At 45.3% G+C, this 21,488-nt stretch overlaps 2 protein-coding genes across 2 annotated transcripts; both read right to left on the reverse strand.

Annotated features, from left to right (window-relative positions):
- Positions 1 to 688: 688 nt before the first annotated feature.
- Positions 689 to 6,262, reverse strand: LOC108240603 (arp2/3 complex-activating protein rickA). The gene is made up of 2 exons (XM_025007623.2): positions 6,069 to 6,262; positions 689 to 2,147 (listed from the first exon to the last, which is right to left on the reverse strand). Exon 2 carries the CDS (start codon positions 1,981 to 1,983, stop codon positions 1,558 to 1,560), a length of 426 nt encoding a protein of 141 aa, XP_024863391.1. The 5' UTR covers positions 1,984 to 2,147; positions 6,069 to 6,262; the 3' UTR covers positions 689 to 1,557.
- Positions 6,263 to 16,362: 10,100 nt separating this feature from the next.
- Positions 16,363 to 19,005, reverse strand: LOC112450770 (BTB/POZ domain-containing protein KCTD12-like). The gene has a single exon (XM_025007622.2). The coding sequence runs from the start codon at positions 18,389 to 18,391 to the stop codon at positions 17,540 to 17,542; it is 852 nt and encodes a 283-aa protein (XP_024863390.1). The 5' UTR covers positions 18,392 to 19,005; the 3' UTR covers positions 16,363 to 17,539.
- Between the last annotated feature and the right edge of the window lie 2,483 nt (positions 19,006 to 21,488).

Raw genomic sequence — 21,488 nt, forward strand, 5'->3', positions numbered from 1 at the left:
TTCAAATATTGCACTGCAAGACGTTATCACACCATCATATGTGGCTGAATCCTTTACGGAAACAGAAGCAATGGCAATATTTTCATACAGGACGAGTAAAACTAATTATCAGGCAATAGACTTTGCACAAGTTATTTTTTATGCTTGTTTGGGAAGACTGAAAATACCACATGATCATTTTCTAATAAACAATTAGTTGTAGATGCACTGTACAGCTAATGAGTTTAATTAAAATCTGTGCAGTAGTTTATGAGATATTGTGCTAACAGACACAAAGACACCCACCGTTCATTAAATTCAAGAAGAGACCCAAAAGGAAGTGTCCTGGTTCATCTGCAGTGAAAATAGGATTGCGTTATTTGCTTTTATTGCCACTTTTTAGGAAATTGGGAAAAGAAAACTCAGCTAAGAGATGTTGATTCTTTCAGCCCTCTTTAGTCGGCCATGATGAACACATGACTTTCTTGCCCAGTCTGTTCCAAAAACTGCAAACGTTCACAGCAACAGATCGAGTGAACCAGGGTCTTATTTCTCCTGAAACAAATAAAGTTACAAGAGATACAAGTAGGTCTTAAATAAAGATGGTTTGAAGAATAATGAGAAGGGAAGGGAAGGGAAGGGCCCCAAAAATGACTGAATCCACCTCTGCTGCTTCTTTGTTTCCATGTTTCCACACAACGCACAGACACGAGAAGACGCCGCACTTTGAGCACATTTATCAGTCACGTTACGAGGGTGGCAGAAAAGACAAATAACACGTATTGTGCCGTTTTATTCGGACTCACTTATCACATTTTTTCCACAATGATGGCGAGAAATAGCAACACAAAGACACCTGGTAATTCATTAGTAAAGCTGGATAAGCTTTTTACTCGGAGCAGATAGAGGAACAAATGGTGCTGTGCACTGGTTCATGTAGCCATTACTGTCATTCTTATTCCACATTCTGGCTGCCCGTAATTACCCACTCCGCTTCCTGATACGCTCCATTCTTTCTCTGAATTCTTTCCATTGCTGGCTGGAAGATAAACACAAAACGAAGCAAACTGTGGGGCTTGTGTATTGAAAGGCTTTGAAGCCCGGCATGTAATATTGATGAGGTGAGTGAGTCGAGATTAGCACCAGAAAATTTCACTTCTTTCTTTTATTTTGCATCATTATGGTCAAACGCCTTAAGCTTCACAATTTGCCGACATTTTACGGCTGTTTGATCAGCGACATGGTACAGAGGGAGGGGCAGAAGCCTCGAATGAATGACAATGGCTTCCTTTGATTGAGTGTGAGGAAAATTATTTAAACTATATCTAATTGTTCTACGATTAAAAAGAGATGAAACTATCGGTCTCTACGGGGATGCTCTTTCTTCTTGTCTTTATTTGATTACCTGGGAAGCTCAGCCTGAGCACTTAACTTCATCAAACAATTAGGTTCAAAAGCTATTACCAGTCTACTGTAAGTAATCTTAATGACACGCCTTGAAATGTTCAAATCGGCGAGATATGAGCTTCAGTCCACCGCTGTTTGAAAACCCTTGTCAAGTTCGACACGGAAAGTCCTCTAAGCGTTGTACTTCTTCAGTAAGTCACTCTGCCAGTGCCTCTTGCGATCTGGAAACACTTTGGGCAAGCGGATCTTCTTGAAGTCGTCAATGCATTTCTTCAGATCCTCCTCCAGCATTTTTCGTTCCTCCTCACCTTCCACTATTTGACGCGGGGGGCCGCCGTTCTCCCGGACGGTGGGCCGTGGGAGCGTCCTCAGGTTGAGGGTGGTGGGACGCTGGGGGCTCTCGATGAGGGGCGGCGATGGCGAAAGACGGGAAGCAGGGGGAGGGCTGGAGGTAGAGGCGGATTTGGCTGACAGCGGCGGAGGAGGAGGGGGAGGGAGGATCGGGGGCGATGGAAGCGGAAGGTCATCCATGTCTGCGGCTGGAAGGGGCGGCGGGGGCGTCAGAGGAGGCGGAACTGGGGTTCTAGGATCCAGCATTGTGCTGCAGCCAGTTTCTGGAAGGCTTTGAGTTCGGCTGGTGCTAAAGAGTTCCACCGTGGCCGGTTCAGGATGAGGAGCAGCGGCGGCTGATTCTGATGGTACCACTGCACTGGGAGCCGAGGGGTCAGGGGTGGCGGCCTCAGGAATCCCCGAAGAACTACCTGCAGGAAAACAATAGAAAATATGCCCATGAGTCAACCTGTTATGAATGAAACTGCTAACCGCCTTTCTGAGTGTTTGATGAGCTAATCAGATCTGCAGAATAAGACTGAACAAGCAGCTGACTATCTTAGCTTATCTTAGCTTAGCATAAAATTAGCAGCAAGGGTGAAACTGCGAGGCTCGTTTTCCTCCAGATATATAGACCAAGTGGAAGGGCTTAGTGTCTCTTCAAAATCTAGTTATCACTGCTCGATGTGGCCCAGTCAGAGTAAATTTGGCTACTGGTGTGTGAACGTAGGCTTACAGCTGAGAATTAGCACATTTAGCCACATTTGAACTGACAATGGACTCTATGAGATCTATTTAAGGTCCAGCATCCACATTAGTGTGCATGGGTTGGTCCTCGGCAGTCAGTCTTAATGTATTCAGTCTGAATTATCTTCTCTGGCCTTGTGGATTCGGACTTTTACTGAGCTATATCATTTTGGCTAAACTAAGGGTGAACTGAAAGGCCAGCTAACTTCCATGCTGTAGCTGAGCTGAACTTTGCTGATCACCTGGTTCCAGCAACATGTTGGAGTCACATGACATATTTCCAAAAAATATCTAATTATTCCCATAAAAACTAAAACTGTGAGAGACTGGCACAGGAATGAGATCACATTCCCCTTTTTTTTTTTTGTTTTTGTTTGCCTTATCAGAGTGTGTCAGCTGGCACAGAAAACAAGCACCTGAGCCTTCAGCTTCACAGCTTCACAGCTCGTCTCTCCCAACGTACAGAGGCAAACACATGCCGGGACAAAAGCATGTAGGAGCACTTCAGAAGTAGGAATGAACAAAGGAAGCAGCTCAGCATGATAGGAAAACACGTGCAAGATGAAAAAGAAGAGAGCTTTGTTTCATTTTCCAACCCCAGCTCACGTTAGCTTGCATGTGTTTTATGTCAGGAGGGATATTGTCACTGCATGGATGGCATGAAGCCTCCTAACTGAAGCTGGGCAAACCATTTATCAGGATATGCTGTTTTTGTTTTTTTTTGTTTTTTTTAATCTAAAACCTGTGCAGAAACAGCGGCTGCTGTTGAGCAACTTCTCAGACGGAATGGCTTGTGTACGGTTCTCTGTCTCTCTGTATTTGAAAAGCCAAACTAATTGCCGCCTCTGCCGTTTACAGAAGACATATTTTTTTTAGGCCAGTGAGCCAGAAATCAGCCATCTTTTTTTCTCTTTAGTTTTCACAATAACAGCGGCAGACAGCCCAAGACTGGCTCAGCAGGTCGGAACAAACTTTTCAAAATGTCCATCCTAAAAGGGTATCTATGTCTGAATGCTTCCTTTTGTTTACTTTTATACAGAGACTGGGGTTGGTCACAGAAATGATGACACACACACACACACACGCGTTTGCTCATTTTCCCTTTGAATTGTTTTTTTTTTCCAACTTCATAATTAAACAAAGGATTTAATGACTGACAGCTGGGTGATTTATTTGGATGAACACGATACAGTTTTATGGACAGTCTTGCAGTCTGGATCTATCTCTGAGAGAAGCACCAATATTACTCATATTTCCCCTTCTCATTTCTGTGGTGATAATAAGACACAGCAACACAAATAAGCATGTTTTCATCACATTGATGGACATTCTGACTCCAAGCAAGGAACCAGAACGTTGATGTTAGTCAAACTAAATAGTACTTTAGTTTAATTTTAATATTCCGGGGCCCCCTCCAGTGTGTGATAAGGAAATTGAAGCAGTAAATGATCACAGAAGATTTCAAGCTTTCTCCTCAATATGTTCATTTCTCAGAAATCTGACTCTCTTATGGCTGCTTTAATGTGAGAGATATCCAGCGGTGTGATCTGAGTGCAGCTAAACTTTATTCATGAACCAAAATTTCTAGTTATTCACGTGAATAATTGCGTCCCGTGCATGTGTGGCCCTCTCATGCACCTCATCGACCATGAAAATCACAGCCGCAGACGTTGTCATCCTCCGTGAAGCAGTGGCGTGCAGTGAAGTGCGGGCGGCCCAGGCAAGTGAATGTGAACAGCTAATCTCTGTCACATGCTTTCATGCATGCTCATGCAGAGACACAATATGCCACAAAAAAACCCCAAGCTGAGGACACACGGCACAAACACGAGGGCCCGCTTTCCTTTCAGGAGGGCTCGTCGGCACATAGACCTGTCTTATATAACCGGGCAGGCCACTCGAGTCCAAACAGAGCTCGGCACGGATATTTCCTCCCATTGACTTTCTGAGCACCTGAACATGACACGAACACACCTGCTTTATGTGCGAGTGTGTGTCGCAGCTCTGAGCACAGGATGGCGTTGGATGAGGGGACGAATGAAGAAGGAGAGACATAAAGATGATGCAGATGAGGGAGTGGGGGTCGGAGGAAGGATGTGCATTAAGTGTCTCTCATAATGAATACATGTGTTTCAGGACTGCCTGAACGTGGGAGTATATGGGGGGGCTTAACAGTGTCGGAGGAATAATCCACCGTGGAGGGGCGGGGGGAGGGACAGCCTCCATGCTTTCCTCCACTGTTAAGCCTGGTGGAGGAGAGCAGAAAAAGAGTGCACTCAACTGTTTGTCCCTGGGCCTCTTCTCCAGGGATATATGCAAAATCCAAAGTGTTTTCGCACACAGCCCCTCCCCTCCCTCTTTTCATCTTTCTCTGTTTTTTTTTTTTTTTTTCCAGCCTCTTCCATCTGTTTAGTGTGACAGATCCCTTTATTGCCATCATTGCTGCTAATAGTAACTCTAATGCGTCCCTGTTGCCGGGGTTTAGCACCTCTTTGTTTCAAAACGCGTGCTACATGGCTTGAAACGCTTTCAGCTGAGATTCTCACGCTCGTGTTCTCACCCAGACTCATTAAAACCATGACATGGTAGCATAAACAAATTGTTAGGTTGGGAATTGAAAACAAAATTGCTTTTATAATGACAAATTATTACCAACGTGATTAGGTAATTTTCACAAAAAACGGTGGCTGAAGCCTCCATGTCTGAAAAATGAGGCCACTGTGGACGTAGCAGAAACCTGCAGTTCATTCACGGACCAGCAGGGGGCGGTTCATGTGGTTCAAGTTCTTTTTTATGAATTATTTTTGTTCTCAGTTTTGAGTTTCATTAGAATTGTTTCATCTAGTGCTCATTCTTTATTCATAATTGCCATTTTAAAAAGATAAATTATGTATTAACATCACCTACCAAGGTGCTTTAAGTTCCACTTTATTCTGCAAGGCAGAAAAATAAAATACTGATCATTTTAACAAGGTGTTGCTGTTATGCAGGTCACTCATAGTGACTATAACACTCATAATTTAGAGCCAAACATCCATCTGTTTTTAGAAGCTGAGTAGCTTGTTTTCTTGAGCCTAATGGTTTGTGTAACTTTATAAAACCTACACTTATTTAAAGAAAACTATCTCAAAATGGTGGCAGTATTCAACAGAAAAAAGGGGACATATTGTAGATTTAAAAGTTCTATGATGCTGAATGTAACCAGCAATTATTTGGTATCAGTGGGGAACTATTGCAGGCTGATGCTTTAGCATACTGAACCTCAGTATTTTAAAATGAAACTTCATTTCTGCAACTCTGTTTTTACTGTTTTCTTGGTTTAAAAAAATAAACAACAAAAAAAAAAGTATGACAAATCATTTCAACAAATTACGCACATTTTTTATATTAATTGTTAATGTAATTCAGTCACTGAAAATCATGCAGAAATGGGCAGAAAACATATTTTTACATTTTAAAGAAACCTAAAACTAAGCAGCTTACAGACATACACACACATGCCACAAGGTGCAATTTACCTTATTTGTTTTCAAACTCATGCTAAATTTGTAGAAAAAAAAGAAGAAGGCATTTAAATTAAAAATGTGCAACTTTTTACTTTTTACCTTTTATTTTCTTGTATTCCTTCTCCACCTCTTTTAGCAGGATGGACCTTCGGATGAGCAGATCCGTCTCCTGGGGAAGTGTGTTCCTATCAATCTGCTGTTCAGGAGCTGAGAGCAGAGCCTGCTGGATTACAGCTGATGAGAATACGGCGCCTTTTAGCAGGCGGCTGATAAAACAAGCTTTGGCTGCATGGACTCAAAAGGAAGCTGAAGAAGAAGGAGAAGAGGTCTGAAGCAGCTCAAGCATTCCCTTAGGGTTTCAAACCAGCTTTTCCCTCACTGGACAAGAGATCAGATCGGTTGTGACTCCACAGATTAAAAACGTGCCTCAAAAACTAACTTTTCTAATCACGATGAGACATTTGGCTTGGTCAGACAGAACGGGAGTGCTGCGTGCTCCTTCATTACCACTGATTGTCCAGAGGGAGTGAATTACATCTTCCAGTCAGACGCCCGCTGTGTCTGTGCTGGTTTATTTGTTTGTGTTCAACAAGGTTTTAATTGGTCATTAACAATTTCAGGTTTGGCTCTGAAAAAGAAAATCAGCTCACGGGAGGACACTTCACTTTAAAAAAGAGATTCAATTTACTGTAAAAAATAACACCGCCTCCATCTTCGTGGTGGCACACACAAATGGAAGAAATCTCCATTCAGCTTTTGATGCCTTTAGATCCAATCCTGGTCCTGGAAGGCAACTATCCTACAGGTTTGAGATGTTTCTCTGCTTTGACACACCTGACCTGAATGACTGACTTATTAACAGGCTTCTGCAGAACATGAAGTCCTGCTGAAAAGCAGGGGAACATCTAAAACATGCAGGCTAGAGGCCCTCCAGGACTAGGGTTGGACACCACTGCTTTAGATAGAAAGAAAATAATGTTACGTGCTATCTTGTGCACTATCACAAGCTGCCACGCTCGGAGTATGTGTTGTGAATGACTCTCAGCTACTATCACATGCAATTTTAGTTCAGTATCTGTAAAAGTGACTGAGCTACAGCCATCTTTGTGTTCTTTAAGGTCACTTGGCTGTGGAAGCCATCTTGAATTGGACTGACTTCAAAAGGTAATCAGTTGTAGAGGTCCGTACAACCATTACTATCTAAAGGTTTCATTAAAATTAGTCCAGTGCTTCATGAGCTGTCGTGCTAACAGGTAGGTGAAATTTCCTCCAAATAGATATTGGCAAAGTTTTAAACAAAGATCTTGTTTAATCGGCATTCTGTAAGGGCTCTAAACATGTTGTTTGAGCTCAGTCTCAGCTACAACCACACCAAATTCTAGCTCTATCCGTCCGTCCGTCCGTCCGTCCGTCCGTCCGTCCGTCCGTCCGTCCGTCCGTCCGTCCGTCCGTCCGTCCGTCCATCCATCCATCCATCCATCCATCCATCCATCCATCATCTGCTGCTTGTCCTGGGGGCAGCAGCTTGAGCAGGAAAAGCACAGACGTCTCTTTCCACAGCCACCTCTTCCAGCTCTTCCGGGAGGATTCCAAGGCGTTCCCGTTCTAGCCGACAGACACAGTCTCCCCAGCGCGTCCTGTCTCTTCCCTAGGGTCTCCTCCTAGTTGGACATACCTGGAATACCTCCCTAAGGAGGCGTCCAGGGGACATCCTCACCAGATGCTTGAAGCACCTCAGCTGGCTCCTCTCAGTATGGAGGAGCAGCGGCTCAACTCCGAGTCCCTCCCGGATTACCGAACTTCTCACCCGATCTGTAAGGGAGAGTGAAGTGCTATGGGCAGCAGCCGAAGGCGGGGGCCTTGGCGTTCTGACCCGAGTTCACCAAATTCTAGCTCAATGTCTGTAAAACTGACTGAGATGTAGACAATTTTTGTATTTTTTTTAGGGTCCATTGGCTGTGGCAGCCATCTTGAATCAGGTTAACGCTAAACCATTCAATGACTGCTTTCTGAAAGTTTCTCTGAAACTCATCTCGTGGCTCAGGAGATGTTTTGCTAACAGACACACGCACACAGACAAAACCACGACCTTAAAGATGTTGTGTTCAGGGACACATTTCTCTGCCTCACTCACTGTTGCTACAGCTTATCCTAAAATGGAAGGGAAAAAAAAAAAGCTTGGAAAAGTTTTCCAAATGATCTCTCAATCAAGTGTCTTGTTAATTTAAGCTGGATTTAATTACGTCCCAGTGTGTGAGCGCGGAGCCTGAAATACCTTGATTTCGGCCCCATCAAATCAATCAGGCCCTTGTTAAAATTCCCCGTGGCCTCTGACAGAGGGACAGGTGTCGTGGCCCCATTGGACAGGGGGAGATAGGCAAACAAGAGGACACCGTCGTCTCCATGGCAACGCCACAATGAAGCGCAGGAGCCAGAGCTCCATAAATGCATAGTAATGTCTCTCAGACTGAAAGCAGCATTTCATGTGAAATTATACGTGTGGCTCCTTCCTGCTGCTCCGAAGGGAGCTCACGCTGCACAGTTTTGGTTTTATATCTAATTACAACATATTCAGCTCAAATTCCCAACTCTGTTTTGTGAAATGATCTGTGCGGTGCCTAATGACAGTGTGAGTCTCACCTCCTACAGATCGCTCTTTCATTGTCTCTTCACGCTAATTTCTGTCAAGCAAATACATATGTGGGCGTAATAAGACCTTGTAATAATCTATTCCTCGGGCTGACTTGACACGCCGGCGTGGAAGCACAGTCGCCCTGTCTGAATGTCTCCGGAGAGCACTCACAAGTCTCGGAGCAATTACAAATCTGTCATTTTACATTATGTGGAGGAAACGTCTGACGCAAACATCTGGAGACCGAGAGCTGCTGCCAAGAATGAAAAGCAAACATGGGAGTGAAGCTTTGGCTGCAAGAACAAGAGGAGTAGGAAATAGATGTGCGCACACGTCACAAATTACTGATAACTCTTGTTGTGTGGATCTCATTCACACGCTTGTTTTCCTGGGTGTTTATGTTTCGGTACGTTTTTTGCAATCTAATAACTTGTGCTGATTTAGCCCTTGTATTGAAACGCTCGGCTCATTCAGGAGGTGGGGAATATCACTTTTGGGTTTTGAAACTTTTTATATTTTTCAAAATAGTTAACCTGCTTTACAAAATAACAAACAAACTATAGAAATACTTCAAGATGTCTTCAGCTCTTTCAGAAACATTGCTCTTTTTGAAATCTGTTTTCGCATTCTTGCTCCTTTTTTGTGTATTTTAGGTTTTTCTGTTAGGTAGCCTTTTGCAACTTTTAGCTTTTTTTACTACCTTTAACTAGTGTTTTGCTGCTTTTAAGTTTTAGCCAGCCTTTTGTCAATTAAGCTTTTTGCTACTTTTATTTTCTAGGTAGGCTTCTAATAATTGTAGCTAGTGTTTTGCTACTTTTAGAGTTCAGCTGGCTGCTGCACCAGCCCCCCAGCCAGCCTGCCTGAACCTACAACATCTCCAGTCATCCAGTACCTGAACGGCAGCAACAAGGACAATCCCGAGCGGACAGATTAGTGATAATTAGAGGGTCAGATTAGAGGCCGAGGCTCCAGATGGCCAAGGTGAATCCTGTCCCGACGACACCTCCGACAGACATCTGACTCTTTGCTTCCACACACGGAGACACGAGAGACGAGCAAATGACGGGAAACTGACGGCTGAGGAAAAACAAATCAGCGCAGACACAGTCAGAAACATTGTTCATGTTAAGAATCAAGAGTTTACATAGCAACTGAATCTTTTAGGGACCGGCAGCTGTTCAAGGATATTTTTTATTGACCAGAAAATAAACTTCAACATTTTTTGGGGGGGTTTCAGTAGCTGCTTCATGTAGAGCTTGTGTTTCTGACCATGGAAACCCTTAAATCGGTTCAGTGTAACTACTTTAATATTTAACGCGTTAAGCGCCTGGGTCTAACAGAGGAACTTCAGCGGACTTCCAACGATTCCTGCCGTCAGGTACTGCCACAGCTCTTTGCATTATTTCAGCTTTGGCCCCCTTCACGCTGCTCCTATGACGTCTGTTTCTTTATATTATAAATCACATAATAAAAGTTGGGCCAAAGTGCAACACAAACACGAAGAAACATGAAGTTATTGAAAGCGAATATTAAAAGCCACAATATAAAATAAAAGTAAATAAGAGTGACTGGATTACATGCCAAACTCTACTGGACTTGAATGCTTATCAGCCAGAGACACAAACTAAAACCGTCTCCTGTTGAGAAACTGCAGAGTTCTGCTTGTTGTGGTGAAACCTTGAGAAATAACACCATGCTGTGAGACCTGAACACAGGCAAAAACATTGGTGCTCATTGAGGAAAAAGGTGTGTTTTCAGCAGACTTGTAAAACCCAGTTCTGCCTTTTTTTTTTTTTTTTGCCCACTACATTGTGTCTTGTGTCGCCCCCGGAGGTTTGGCCTCTACCTGATCTTGCAGGTGGACTCCCGGAGTACTTAGGGGTTGATGTGTTTTGTGACAGCTGCTCCCCGCAGAATGTAGCGGTGAAGCCGAGGGAGCAGAGCTGTGTGTGTGTGTGTGTGTGTCCCTGCTGTATAGGTACAGTGCGACGCAGTCCTGTAGCTGCCTCCCTATAAATAACCCAGTGAGACGAAGATGCCTCGGGTCAGTGCTACTCTTCTCTCGGTGCGCGGCGGCAGCCTGTTGTTGCTGTACAGTAAGGCTGGAGCCCATGTGTGACTGCACGTGTGTGCAGATGAGGGGAAGACACACGTTTGTCACACACAGATGGAGAAAACAGAGGTCAGCTGGTTGCCCCGGACGCTTCTCCTCCGCTCGGGCCCGATGTTACTCCATGAAAATTATCAGCAGAAAGACGGAGGCAAAATGTAATTTATTATTATTTTTTTGGCCCGTGTCTGTGTGTGATTATCCTACGAACTACCAGATGAGTTTTAAGGAAGCTTTTAGACATTTACCATCAGATGCACCTCTACAACTCCATTCAAGATGGCTGCCTTATCCATCTGACCACAGAAAACACACAAAAAGCGATAATTTGGTCATTTCTACAGAAATCGAGCTAAAATTTAGTGTGGTTGCAGCTGAGCGTCATTCACAGCACGTACTCAAAGTTCTACTCGCTGAGAGGGATCTATGCCTAAAACCTTAGCATTAACTGTTGTCGTGAATTCTAGTTGTCTGTTAGCAAAATATCTCATGAACCAGAGAACAGATTTTAATGAAATTCTTAGAAAGTAATTTTTGGATGTACCCCTACAACTGATTAGCTTCTAGAGTCAACCCACTTTAACATGGCCGACACAGCTAAGCGACTTAAGCCAGCACAAAAATGGCTGTAGCTCAGTCAGATTTACAGATACTGAGCTAACATTTGATGTGGTAGTAGCTGAGAGTCATCCACAGTGCAGACTCTGGGAGCGACATCTTACAACTTGATCAAAATGGCTACAACTCTTAGTTTAGAAATCTTAGTTTAAAACCCTGGCGTGAAAGGAGGTGGGCGATACGTGTTCCCTTACCGCTCCTTTTTCCTGTGTTTTCTCGCTAAAATATTTTTAAATGCTGCTGAAAAGGAGCGAAGAGTCAGGCAGCAAAGTGCATCCGAAGGCTCCCAGCTCCAAGTCATTAGCCTCACACTGGAGGGTTGTCGTGCAGCTTCTCCTAGCAACTTCCCTCCCTCTGTGCACGTGTGCGCCTCTGTTTGGGGACGCTTGCTCGAGCGTGTTGGTAAGACAGACAGAGAGACAGACAGACAGAGAGCGGACCTCAGACCAGCTCAGCGCTGACACCATCCAACCTGTCCTCCTGAATCTACGCGAGCACGAACATGAGCGTAACGAGACGAGACGAAGCCAACTGCTACACACATCTGACAGTAGACAAAAAAAAAAAAAAAAAGTAACAAAGGTAAGCAAAAAGTCACAGATGGTTGCAGCTCTGAAGGAACAGAAACAGCAGCACACAGACAAATGTGACAGTACACCCAGAGCAGGATGACTCACTCTGTTTTGACACTGTAGCACATGTGGTGTGTGTGTGTGTGTGTGTGTGTGTGTATTCATGAAAGGAGAACGCAGCCGGAGAATCAAAGCTGGTAACACTTGCAGTCTCTTTAAACTCCTGATTTCACACAAACGGGACGGAAAACGCTCCAGTGTTTATCCTTTCCGCCGATTCCGTCAAACAACAGCTGGGCATTTTTCTGAGGATCGTGACGTCGCATCGTCTTTGAACCGTTCGCCAGAAAACCGGCGGCTGAGAGAATAAAAAATAAAATCAAATAAAGTAGAAGTTCAGACTGTCTCGGGAAGAGAATACAAAACTGTTGCTGACTGGATGTCGCTTCTCCGAAGGTCAGGAAGGGAAAACCGGTGAATTCTGGGAGCGCCTCTGTTTACCAAGAAAAGGTAAAAATCCATCTGGGCTCATTCTGTTTCACACAAAACTGGTTAAGACCATCATTAGTGAATGCATCGTCCTCATAGTAAAGCACGGAGGTGGGAGTATCATGATGTGGGAGTGGATTATTATCATCCACTGCCAATCGCGAAAGGGCAACTAAGCTTTTGCCTCTGTGTGTTTATTTGTCTGCACTGTTAGCCAAACATCTCATGAACCACCTGGACAGATTTCAATGAAACTCCCAGAAAACAATCTGAAATCGACACCTACGACTGAGTTACCCCCAATTTAAGATGGCCACCACAGCTAACTGACATAAGCGAACACGTAAAAAGGCTGTAGCTCAGTCAAATCTACAGACATTCAGCTAAATCTGGTGTGGTAGCAGCAGACAGTCATCCACGGCGTAGACTCTCAGCGCTCATACGTCTCGCCGGATCGCATGAGATCGCGCTTAACAAGAAGGTTTTAGTTTTTGTTTCAAACACCAGCATAAAAGGCGGCGGAGGATACGCATTCCTCCAGGGAACGCCAGGCCTTTTATTGTGAAAAGGTCCAGGAGAGATAGGAGCACCTGACATCCTAAAACACACAGTGTTGTTGTAATCAAACACCGGCCCTATGAGACGACTGGTCTGGTCCTGATAACGATCCGCAGCCCACTGACAGACTCACCCTGCGGCGTCACCACAAACTGACCGTCACCTGACTTGACGCCAGCGAGTAGTTTAAGGGGAACCGTAGTCAGACACCAACTCCCGGAGCGACAAAAGTGTCTCGGGGGATTTCGGAGCGAGTTCTACGGGTCCTGCATTGGCGTCAGACCCAAACCGGTTCATTATAAGTTAAAGTTAGCGCTCGGTTTGAGTGACAGGAACTAAATCTACTGTAAGACGGTAACAGTTTGGCTGCTGTTGTGAAATATGCATAGAGGATGTGGTGCAAACGAACGTGTTGGCAAAGAAACACGTTACGGCCCATCTCCCTGTGAGGCCTCTGTCAGTATAATCTGAAAACTCTTCAAAAAACAAAAAAAGGTAGAATATTTTTATCAGTTAGACGCTTCCTGCTGAAACCAAAATATTCTGTCTCGCCTTGGCCCAGTTTCCAAACCGCCTTTTTTTTTCCTTTGACACATATATACACACACGTTGCTTTCCCGTTCTCCTCTTTCTCTCTTTCTTTTTTTGCATTTTTTTCTCCCAATACAAAAAGAAATGACCCAGCTGGCTGACTATGAGACAGAAAGAAAAAAAAAATATTACAAACACAACATGAGCCGAAGGACTGGCCGGAGGTAAAAACACACAAACAGAAACGAGCGTCACACCTTCTCTTTTTTAATTCTTTGAACTTGAAACGCCAAGACTTGAATAATTCATTATAAACAGGTCCCATTTTTTTTTGTTTTGTTTTAAAAAGAGAAAAGCAAAAAAAAAAAAAAAAAGTCATAGCAAAACAGCTTTATTGCAACACTATGGGGCAACATCTAACCTGCTTCTTATATGGCACATGAGCAGGAATGCTACTGGGCAGCCACATGTTTCACATCAATATGAATAATAATAATATTAATGATAAAACAAGAGCAGTAAATGATCACAGTGTGCACCTCACTGCTGCTGCTGCGGCGCCTGAGCGTCAGCACTTCTCACACATCTACTGTCGAATGTTGAGCCTCCAGGCGATTCCGAGGCCTAAAAGGCGCACGAGGAATGCCTCTCCATGCGTGCGCTAACGAGGGACTTTGGCACTCTGGTGTTGCTATAGCACGTCGGAGGACGGTGCCAGAGGAATGCTGCCTGCTGGCTGTGTTTGTTTGGGGGTGGGGGAGGCCGCGGAGACACTCAAACGTTTCCCAACTTTTTTTGGTGGGGCTTATCTAGGCCACACTGGGATCAGGATCAGAGGTATTATGCTGAACAAGTGTGTAACGGTGGCAAAACAGAGGCTCGGGGCTTACAAGAAGACGTAAACATGACCGTGTTTGTGTTTCAGTCTGTGGTGACTCAAAGGTCTGCGCTCAGTTAAAAACCCGGTATATGTTGGTAACGGACACAAAAAAAAGGCCTTCGCTAATTCAGTGCAAATTGTTGCTCGGCGGGAAGGCTCGAACACAACAGAGGTTCACCAGTCTATAATTTTGGATGCAATCATCTTCACAATTTGGGCCGTAATTGGGTCAATTATTGGCATCAGAATAAGGATTCCGCAATCTGCTTTAACAGAGCTTGTTATCTCGGCATGTCCTCGTTTCTGTTTTGGCTCCGTTTTCTTGGTCAACCACTCGAAACGAGCCGGGAAGAAATAAAGAAAGGGGGAGAGAGGGGGGAAGGGGGAAAAAAAAAAAAAGCAGATGGAAGGATGAGAAACGGTGCCAGAGGCGGGGAGTGCTGAACATTTCGTTGGAGTTTATTTCCATTTTCCTTAACGGGAGATGCTGGAAGTTCTCAGCTGCAGGTGTCATCAAAAATAAAAACAATCTAACTGTATGAGGAAGGGTGTGTGTGTGTGTGTGTGTGTGTGTGTGAGGTTGTACTCAATGTCCCTCAGAATGGGGGCGGGAAATATATGAAAACAAAAAAAATGCAGGAAAGAAATTTTAGAAATAAGACATATTTTTAATTTCGCTAAACCTTGTTGCCTATTTCTCACAAAAAGCACAATCTGCAGTGAGTCGAACACCCTCAGGTGTCACAGATTCATCACACCGAGACACATCATCGGGACCGCTAAACATTTCAGAAACACATTTATTGCCACGGCGAGACGTGAAGCTGGACGCGGTCAGGGCCAGATGTGTTTCACCCCCTTAAAAGGGACAGACTGGTTGATTTCTGAGGACCGTCGCTTCAGAAGCGGGCGGACTACAGGGGTTAGCTCGTCTGCGTTCGCAACTTTCAGCCCGCCAGCTGGACTTGTTGCACCTAAATGACTTTGTGTTGCGTTTTAGTCTGAGGTATAGGACGTCCTGTGGCTGAATCTGGTGCTCTCGTCCAAACCCGAGTCACTTTAAAAGAAAAAAAAAAACAAAAAACAAACTTTGCTACAGCGGCGAGAAAAGAACAAATGGCTTTGGCTGCAGAGTAACAGTACCCTCCCCTCACGGGTATCTGCTTACTGTGAGTGAGCGCTGTCATCCAATGTGCAGCAGCTTCAACTAGCACTGCCCCCAGCTATTAACATTAACGTTAGAGTTTTTACTCAGAGGCCTGGTCCCAGTTCGCACTTCCACCCTCGTGTCCCTCGAAAGCACGTTCATGTTGAAGGGTTTGAGTTTGTAGTGTGTCCCAATTCTCTGGAGTGGCCTTTAGCTCCGCCCCCTTTGTGTACTACATCCGCCCTCTGGCTAAGCCCGCATCCAGGCGGACTTCGGCGAAGTATTTACCCACAATTCATCGCTGCATGTGACGTTTTGATTTTTTTTTTAAATTATCTTTAATGATAATGAAAGGGTTTTGAATTAAAAGGCAGAAATACAACAGTGGTGACAGAGCGAGCTGCGTCTGTTTTCAAATGTAAAGTATTGAAATAATTCTTGTTCCACTCTGCTGTACAGGTGTGAATACGATCAAACTTTGCTCCGTATTCAACAAGTCAGAACAAAACACATCTGAACAGCCAAATATCTCCTGCAGTGACTTTGGAAAGATAAAATACCTAAACTGTCCTTTTAAAACCTTTAAACGCCAAAACAGCGACCAGTCCGCCATGTTGGATGTTGCAGTTTCAACACAGAGGCGCAAGTCAATGATGTAACCCGTACTGTCCAAGTTATCCAATAACCTGCACACATGAACCCTTCTGTGCACGTCGACTGAGCACAGGCTTCATAGAGGGGCGGAGGGCGGAGGGTGGAGTGCAAGTATTGGGACCAGGCCCAAATGTGGTCAACTCTGGTCACTACAACAACAGGAAATCATACCTGATCTGAAATTGGAAAAAAAAAAATTAAATAAAAGAAAGAAGCTTTTAATGATTAATTAAACAGACAGTTTAAAGAGTCACAATGAGACTAAACAAAACCAACAAAAAGAAACACATTGTTCTCCTTTGTCCTCCCCGTACGAGTGATTAAATACTGATAAGACTCCATTACACAATTGGTACAGCTTTTTTTTTTTCTTTTTGTTTTAAAATTCTGTCTAAACCATCTCTTGTGAATCCTTCTAGAACGTTTCCCATAAAACCAGCATCGTTCAGAAAATAAAAGAAACTCCACACACAAGCTGCATTGTCCTTTCTCCCCCATTCCCCCCTTCCAATAATAGTAATAATAATAATATAATAAAAAAAAGGTCCACTGCTTCCTGTTTTCAGTCCGCATTGCTGCAACATAAGCCTTTCGAAACAAGCGAGCAGATTAACTCCGTATGGCACATTCCCCCGGACCGCGCAGGTAGTGGACACGTTTAATAAAAGCGGAAGGAAATTAGATTACGCTTCCATGTTGTGCTGCGTTGGGCCGCTCGCGTCCCTCAAGGCTGATAAGATGTCCAATTATTTGGTAATTTAGTTCAGAGGAGCTGGAGAGAGTCCGGCCTGCTTGAGTAAGCAGGCGAAGTGTAGCACGGCTGCAACTCTTTCAGCCCTTTTACTTATGCCCTTTTGGAGTTCTTTATAGACACACTGGGGCACGTATTTTAAAAAAATCGGCTCTTGGATACAATGTTGTGCTTCACCAAGGCATATGCAGTATATATATTTATATATATGTATATATAGATAGGATACAAAAGGGGGAAAAGTACATAGAAGTCTCTGCAGGGAGATGTGATGGATCGCTGCGGCTGGGGACTACAACTAGATGGGCCGGCCACTTTGGGGAGTTGGACTTGTGGACCAAATGGGGGTTGGAGTTTTGGGGGGGTGGGGTGGGGGAGCTGCAGATCAGACGAGCAGCGGCTTCAGAGGATGAAAAGCTCTGCAAAGAAAGATGGAAGGCCACAACATCTACAGTGCATCTACTGGACCAAAGCCATCAGAGAGAGAGAAGGACAGGATGGCTGGAGGCCGGCGGAGGAAGAGGTGGAGGGTGGAGGGTGGGTCTCTTGGAGGCAGGGTGAGAGAGAGAAGGGAGGGGGGGCACCTGGGGGGGGGGCAGGTTGGAAGGGGAATAAAGCCGACATGGTCTCACTCACGGTAGAACACATATTCAGTGTAGCTGGTCCAGATCTTGTCGTCCGTCTGCTCGTGGGCAAAGGCGCAGGTTCCCGTGGAGTTACAGGCCACCATGTGGAAGCCCGCGTCTGCCAGCTTGTCGAAGGCCTGCTCCAGGAAGGTGAACTTCAGGTAGTAGCGGGACGTGTAGCGCTCGGGCGGGCGGTCGGGGTCGCGGCTCTCGTTCAGCGTCTCGCCGAACACCTCCTTGGCCAGCGACGTCTTGCCGCACACCATGATCCGCGCCACCCGGCGGAACTTGGCGTCGGTGTGGCTGTCGCGCCCCAGCGTGTACGAGCCCCGGTAGCCGATGGTGATAAACCCGGAGCGCTTGCCGTCCGCGCCGCCGGGCACAAGGCTGGCGCAGGCGGCCGCCGCGGCCCCCAGGGAGCCCAGGCTGCGGGCGGCGTCGATGCCCGGCGAGGAGTCCTCCGGGTCGCTCTGGCAGCCCTCGTCGCCCAGGGAGTTCTGCTTGCTGATCTTGGGCGCCAGCAGCTTGACGAGCTCAGGCAGGTTGAAGAACTCGGCCTCTCTCTGCAGACGGCCTCGCTCGGGGAAGTGGTCCGGGAGGACCAGCTGCTGGTCCCGCATGTAGTCCAGGATGTAGCGGAACAGGAAGCCGTCGCGGTCCACAAAGAAACGCCCCTTGGTGTCCCTGGCCAGGCCTTTGGTGGACTTCCGACTGAACATCTCCCACAGCAGAGAGTTCGGCACGCTTGTGAGGGTGGAGTAGCGGGTTATGTACACCTGACCTCCAACATTCAGCTCTATGATCTCCGGGAACAGGACCTCCTCCCCAGATATGCCGCCGTCTGGTAAAGCCATGGTTCCACTCTGTTTTCTCAGAGAAAAGTTTTCAAATTCACAATCACAGCAAGTGGCTACAATTTGCGCCTGCGCACAAACAAAAAAACGGCGCAAAAAGGACAAAAAAAACAACCGCAAACACTTTCCCTACTCGAACTAAGGTACTTCCAGTAAACTCCTAAAACGCAGCGCTGCGCACGTCGGTCAGCAGAGCTCAGATCCTTTACGCGCAGACAGACAGACACCCCGAGGAGGAAATCTTCTCTTTCACACCAGTTCTCTGAGCAGGAAATGTCCCCACTTACACAACCGGACCATAACGACTTCTCTCCTCTCTCTCTCTCTTGCTTTCTTTAATTTCGGCGGAGTGGATCAGGTGGCCCAACTTCAGTGAGGCAATCCATAGTTGTTGGCGGAGACCGGGTCCGCGTCGCTGCGCACGAGCCACGAGCCTGAAGCGAGCTTAAAGGCGATGAAGGCGCACGGAGAGGTCTCCATCAGCACCGGGTGGAGGTGGAGGAGGAGGTGGTGGGGTTTCGAGCTGCTTCAGCTGCCCCGCTCTCTGCTCCCGCCCGGCGTCACGGCTGCACCTCGAACTGCGGAGTACGCGGAGGACACGCGCGTTATTCCTCCCGGTTAGCCCCGCCCATCCGCGGTGACGCACCTCCGCCGGGATCCGGCAGGACTTCACCACAGAGGGGCTCATCACGTTTGTTTTTCCCCCAACTTACTGAAATAATAAAGGCTGTCACTGTGTGGCCAATTCTCAGAATACGATAAAGTAATTCAAAAATAAATCTGCTTGCTTTGTTTATTATTATTATTATTAATCTTTCATTCAAATACACTAATTTGGACGTGTGTGTTGATTTTAATGGCTTTAATTTGGGGGGAAACGCTTCCAATGAGCGATAAACATAGGGGTCCAGAAAATAGAGAAACAGCGACATCTAGCGGACGGTGAAAGAAAACCCCACTGCAGCCTCAATAATTGATTTCAGTGAGTAAATCCTGAGTTATACAATGTGTTTTTAATGACAAGGGGGCCAGTGTATCTTAAAACACCCTTTTTATCACAGTTGCGCTTTTTGATGGGCATTTTAATTGACATGTTTGACCTTTGCTGTGCAAAATCTTAATAGGTTTTCATCACAGTAACGATTCCTCCTTATGGACACGCCATTATGAGTTTGACACAAACACAAAACTGCTTTTTGTTTTTTTTTGCTTAAAAAATTAAGACTGATAACATGCAGAGGAGAGATTTTTAGTTAATAGTTCAATGCATTAAAAAAAACTGATGAAAGGTGCTGGAGTTGGTTAAAGCTACTTATTGCAATGTCATGAAGAAGAAAGAAAAATCTGTAAAAAAAATTTTTTTTTAATGGATGCATTAATTGGTTCTTAAATTCGACATTTGTGAGCACATTTGGTGAACAGACGCCAGCTACCCTGTGTGTTCAATTACTTACAGAAAGAGACGAAGTGACTGAAAACAGGTCGACCACGGCGCCGTCCACGAAGACCTGCGTGAGCTGGAGAAGTCCCACAGTTTTTTTAAAAACAGAAATCAGAACGAGACCGTAACCCTTGCAGTCCAGCAGAGGTTTTGTTAAAGCGATTTGTTTGTTCTCTCTTCTTCAACGTCTTCTCTAAGAGTCTGATTCCACCATATTTGTTGACCCACGCAGACTGAATGTCAACCATGTGACTCAGCCTTCCATATGGTTTTTAGGGGATTCAACTGATTGCTTTGTTTACATTGAGTGTGTACCCACATTTCAGGACTGAATGTAAATATAAATGAAAAACTACAGAAGTCTTTCAAACTGCATCATTTACCAAGACTTTTACATCATGTACCAAAAGTCTACTGCATAATTTGTAATAAATGGGTGAATTTGACAGTCATGTTTTGTTGCCAACAATCTCAAGCCCCTTGTTTACGTCTGAACACTGACGAGTTCACTCCGGACCGGACCGGCTCGGCGCGCGGCGGACACAGAGCAGGTAAAATAATCCCTCCACATAAACAGAGTCAGAGGGAGGACGGAGGAAACGGAGACGTCAGGTTGGACAAAACAGGAGAAGGTAAACTTTTCCTTCGAGAGTGACGACAGGAGAGCACCGAAGCAACGGCTGGGCCTGAGATCTAGTTGATTTAGTTGTAATATTTGCTGTTTTCCAACAAACTGTTTGCAAAAACCTCAATGAGTTTGAGTCACGCTAAACCCCTAACAGTCATTTAATGGCGTAGAAATTGTTAAAAGCATAATAATTAAAATAAAAAACATTGAAAAATTGCATATTTTGACAGCTATTATGGCTTCAAGGCAGGACTTCTTTTTATAGAACTGCTCCAACGTCTGACTTCCTGGTGCTCACTGTGGATCAGAGGTTTGTTTCATGATATGAATTCCTTCTGTCTTTATTTACTCCCGAGTAAGCTGTCAGATTAATGTTTAAATCATCACGCAGTGCAATTTTTCATTTTGTTTTTCAAACTGAGACTCAGTTTTCCCTCCCTCTGCTTTCCACGCGGTCATGTTTTGCCGATTCTCCGAGCAATCTGGCAACTTATTTCCCCACGGTCTCCGGCAGTCTCGTCACGAACGCGGTTAAGTTGGCCGCCACGGGAGCTGGAAAGCAACGATTGCGGGGCCTCCTGCCACTGGGACGAGCTGACGACGGACTCCATTTGGTGTCGAAGGCAGAAACCTGCCGGGCTGACACCAGAATCCCAGCGTCCAAACCAAAACAGTCTGCTCGGGGAAAAAAAAAAAAATAAAATCATCAGTGGCAATTAACCTGCGGCAGTAAACGAAATGGGCAAAGTTAGTAAAATCCCACTCACTGTGATGTTTTCTTTTCTTTTTTCTTACTAGCATATGAGTCTGGGTTTTTTTTTCCCTAGAGGTTTCATCATTCTAATCAGATCCACACACACGGCCTGCTGGTGCTCAGAAATGTGGGCAAAAAAATGAACACATCAAACGAATTGGTTTGACCTTCTGCTGCGTCTGGATTATCTGTACATATCTGTCCATTTTCATCACAGTGATGGCCTTCTGAGGCTGTCAGGTGCTCTCAGAGTGTGTGTGTGGGGGGGGGGGGG

Source organism: Kryptolebias marmoratus, linkage group LG9 (assembly GCF_001649575.2).
Source record: "Kryptolebias marmoratus isolate JLee-2015 linkage group LG9, ASM164957v2, whole genome shotgun sequence".
Taxonomy (NCBI): domain Eukaryota; kingdom Metazoa; phylum Chordata; class Actinopteri; order Cyprinodontiformes; family Rivulidae; genus Kryptolebias; species Kryptolebias marmoratus.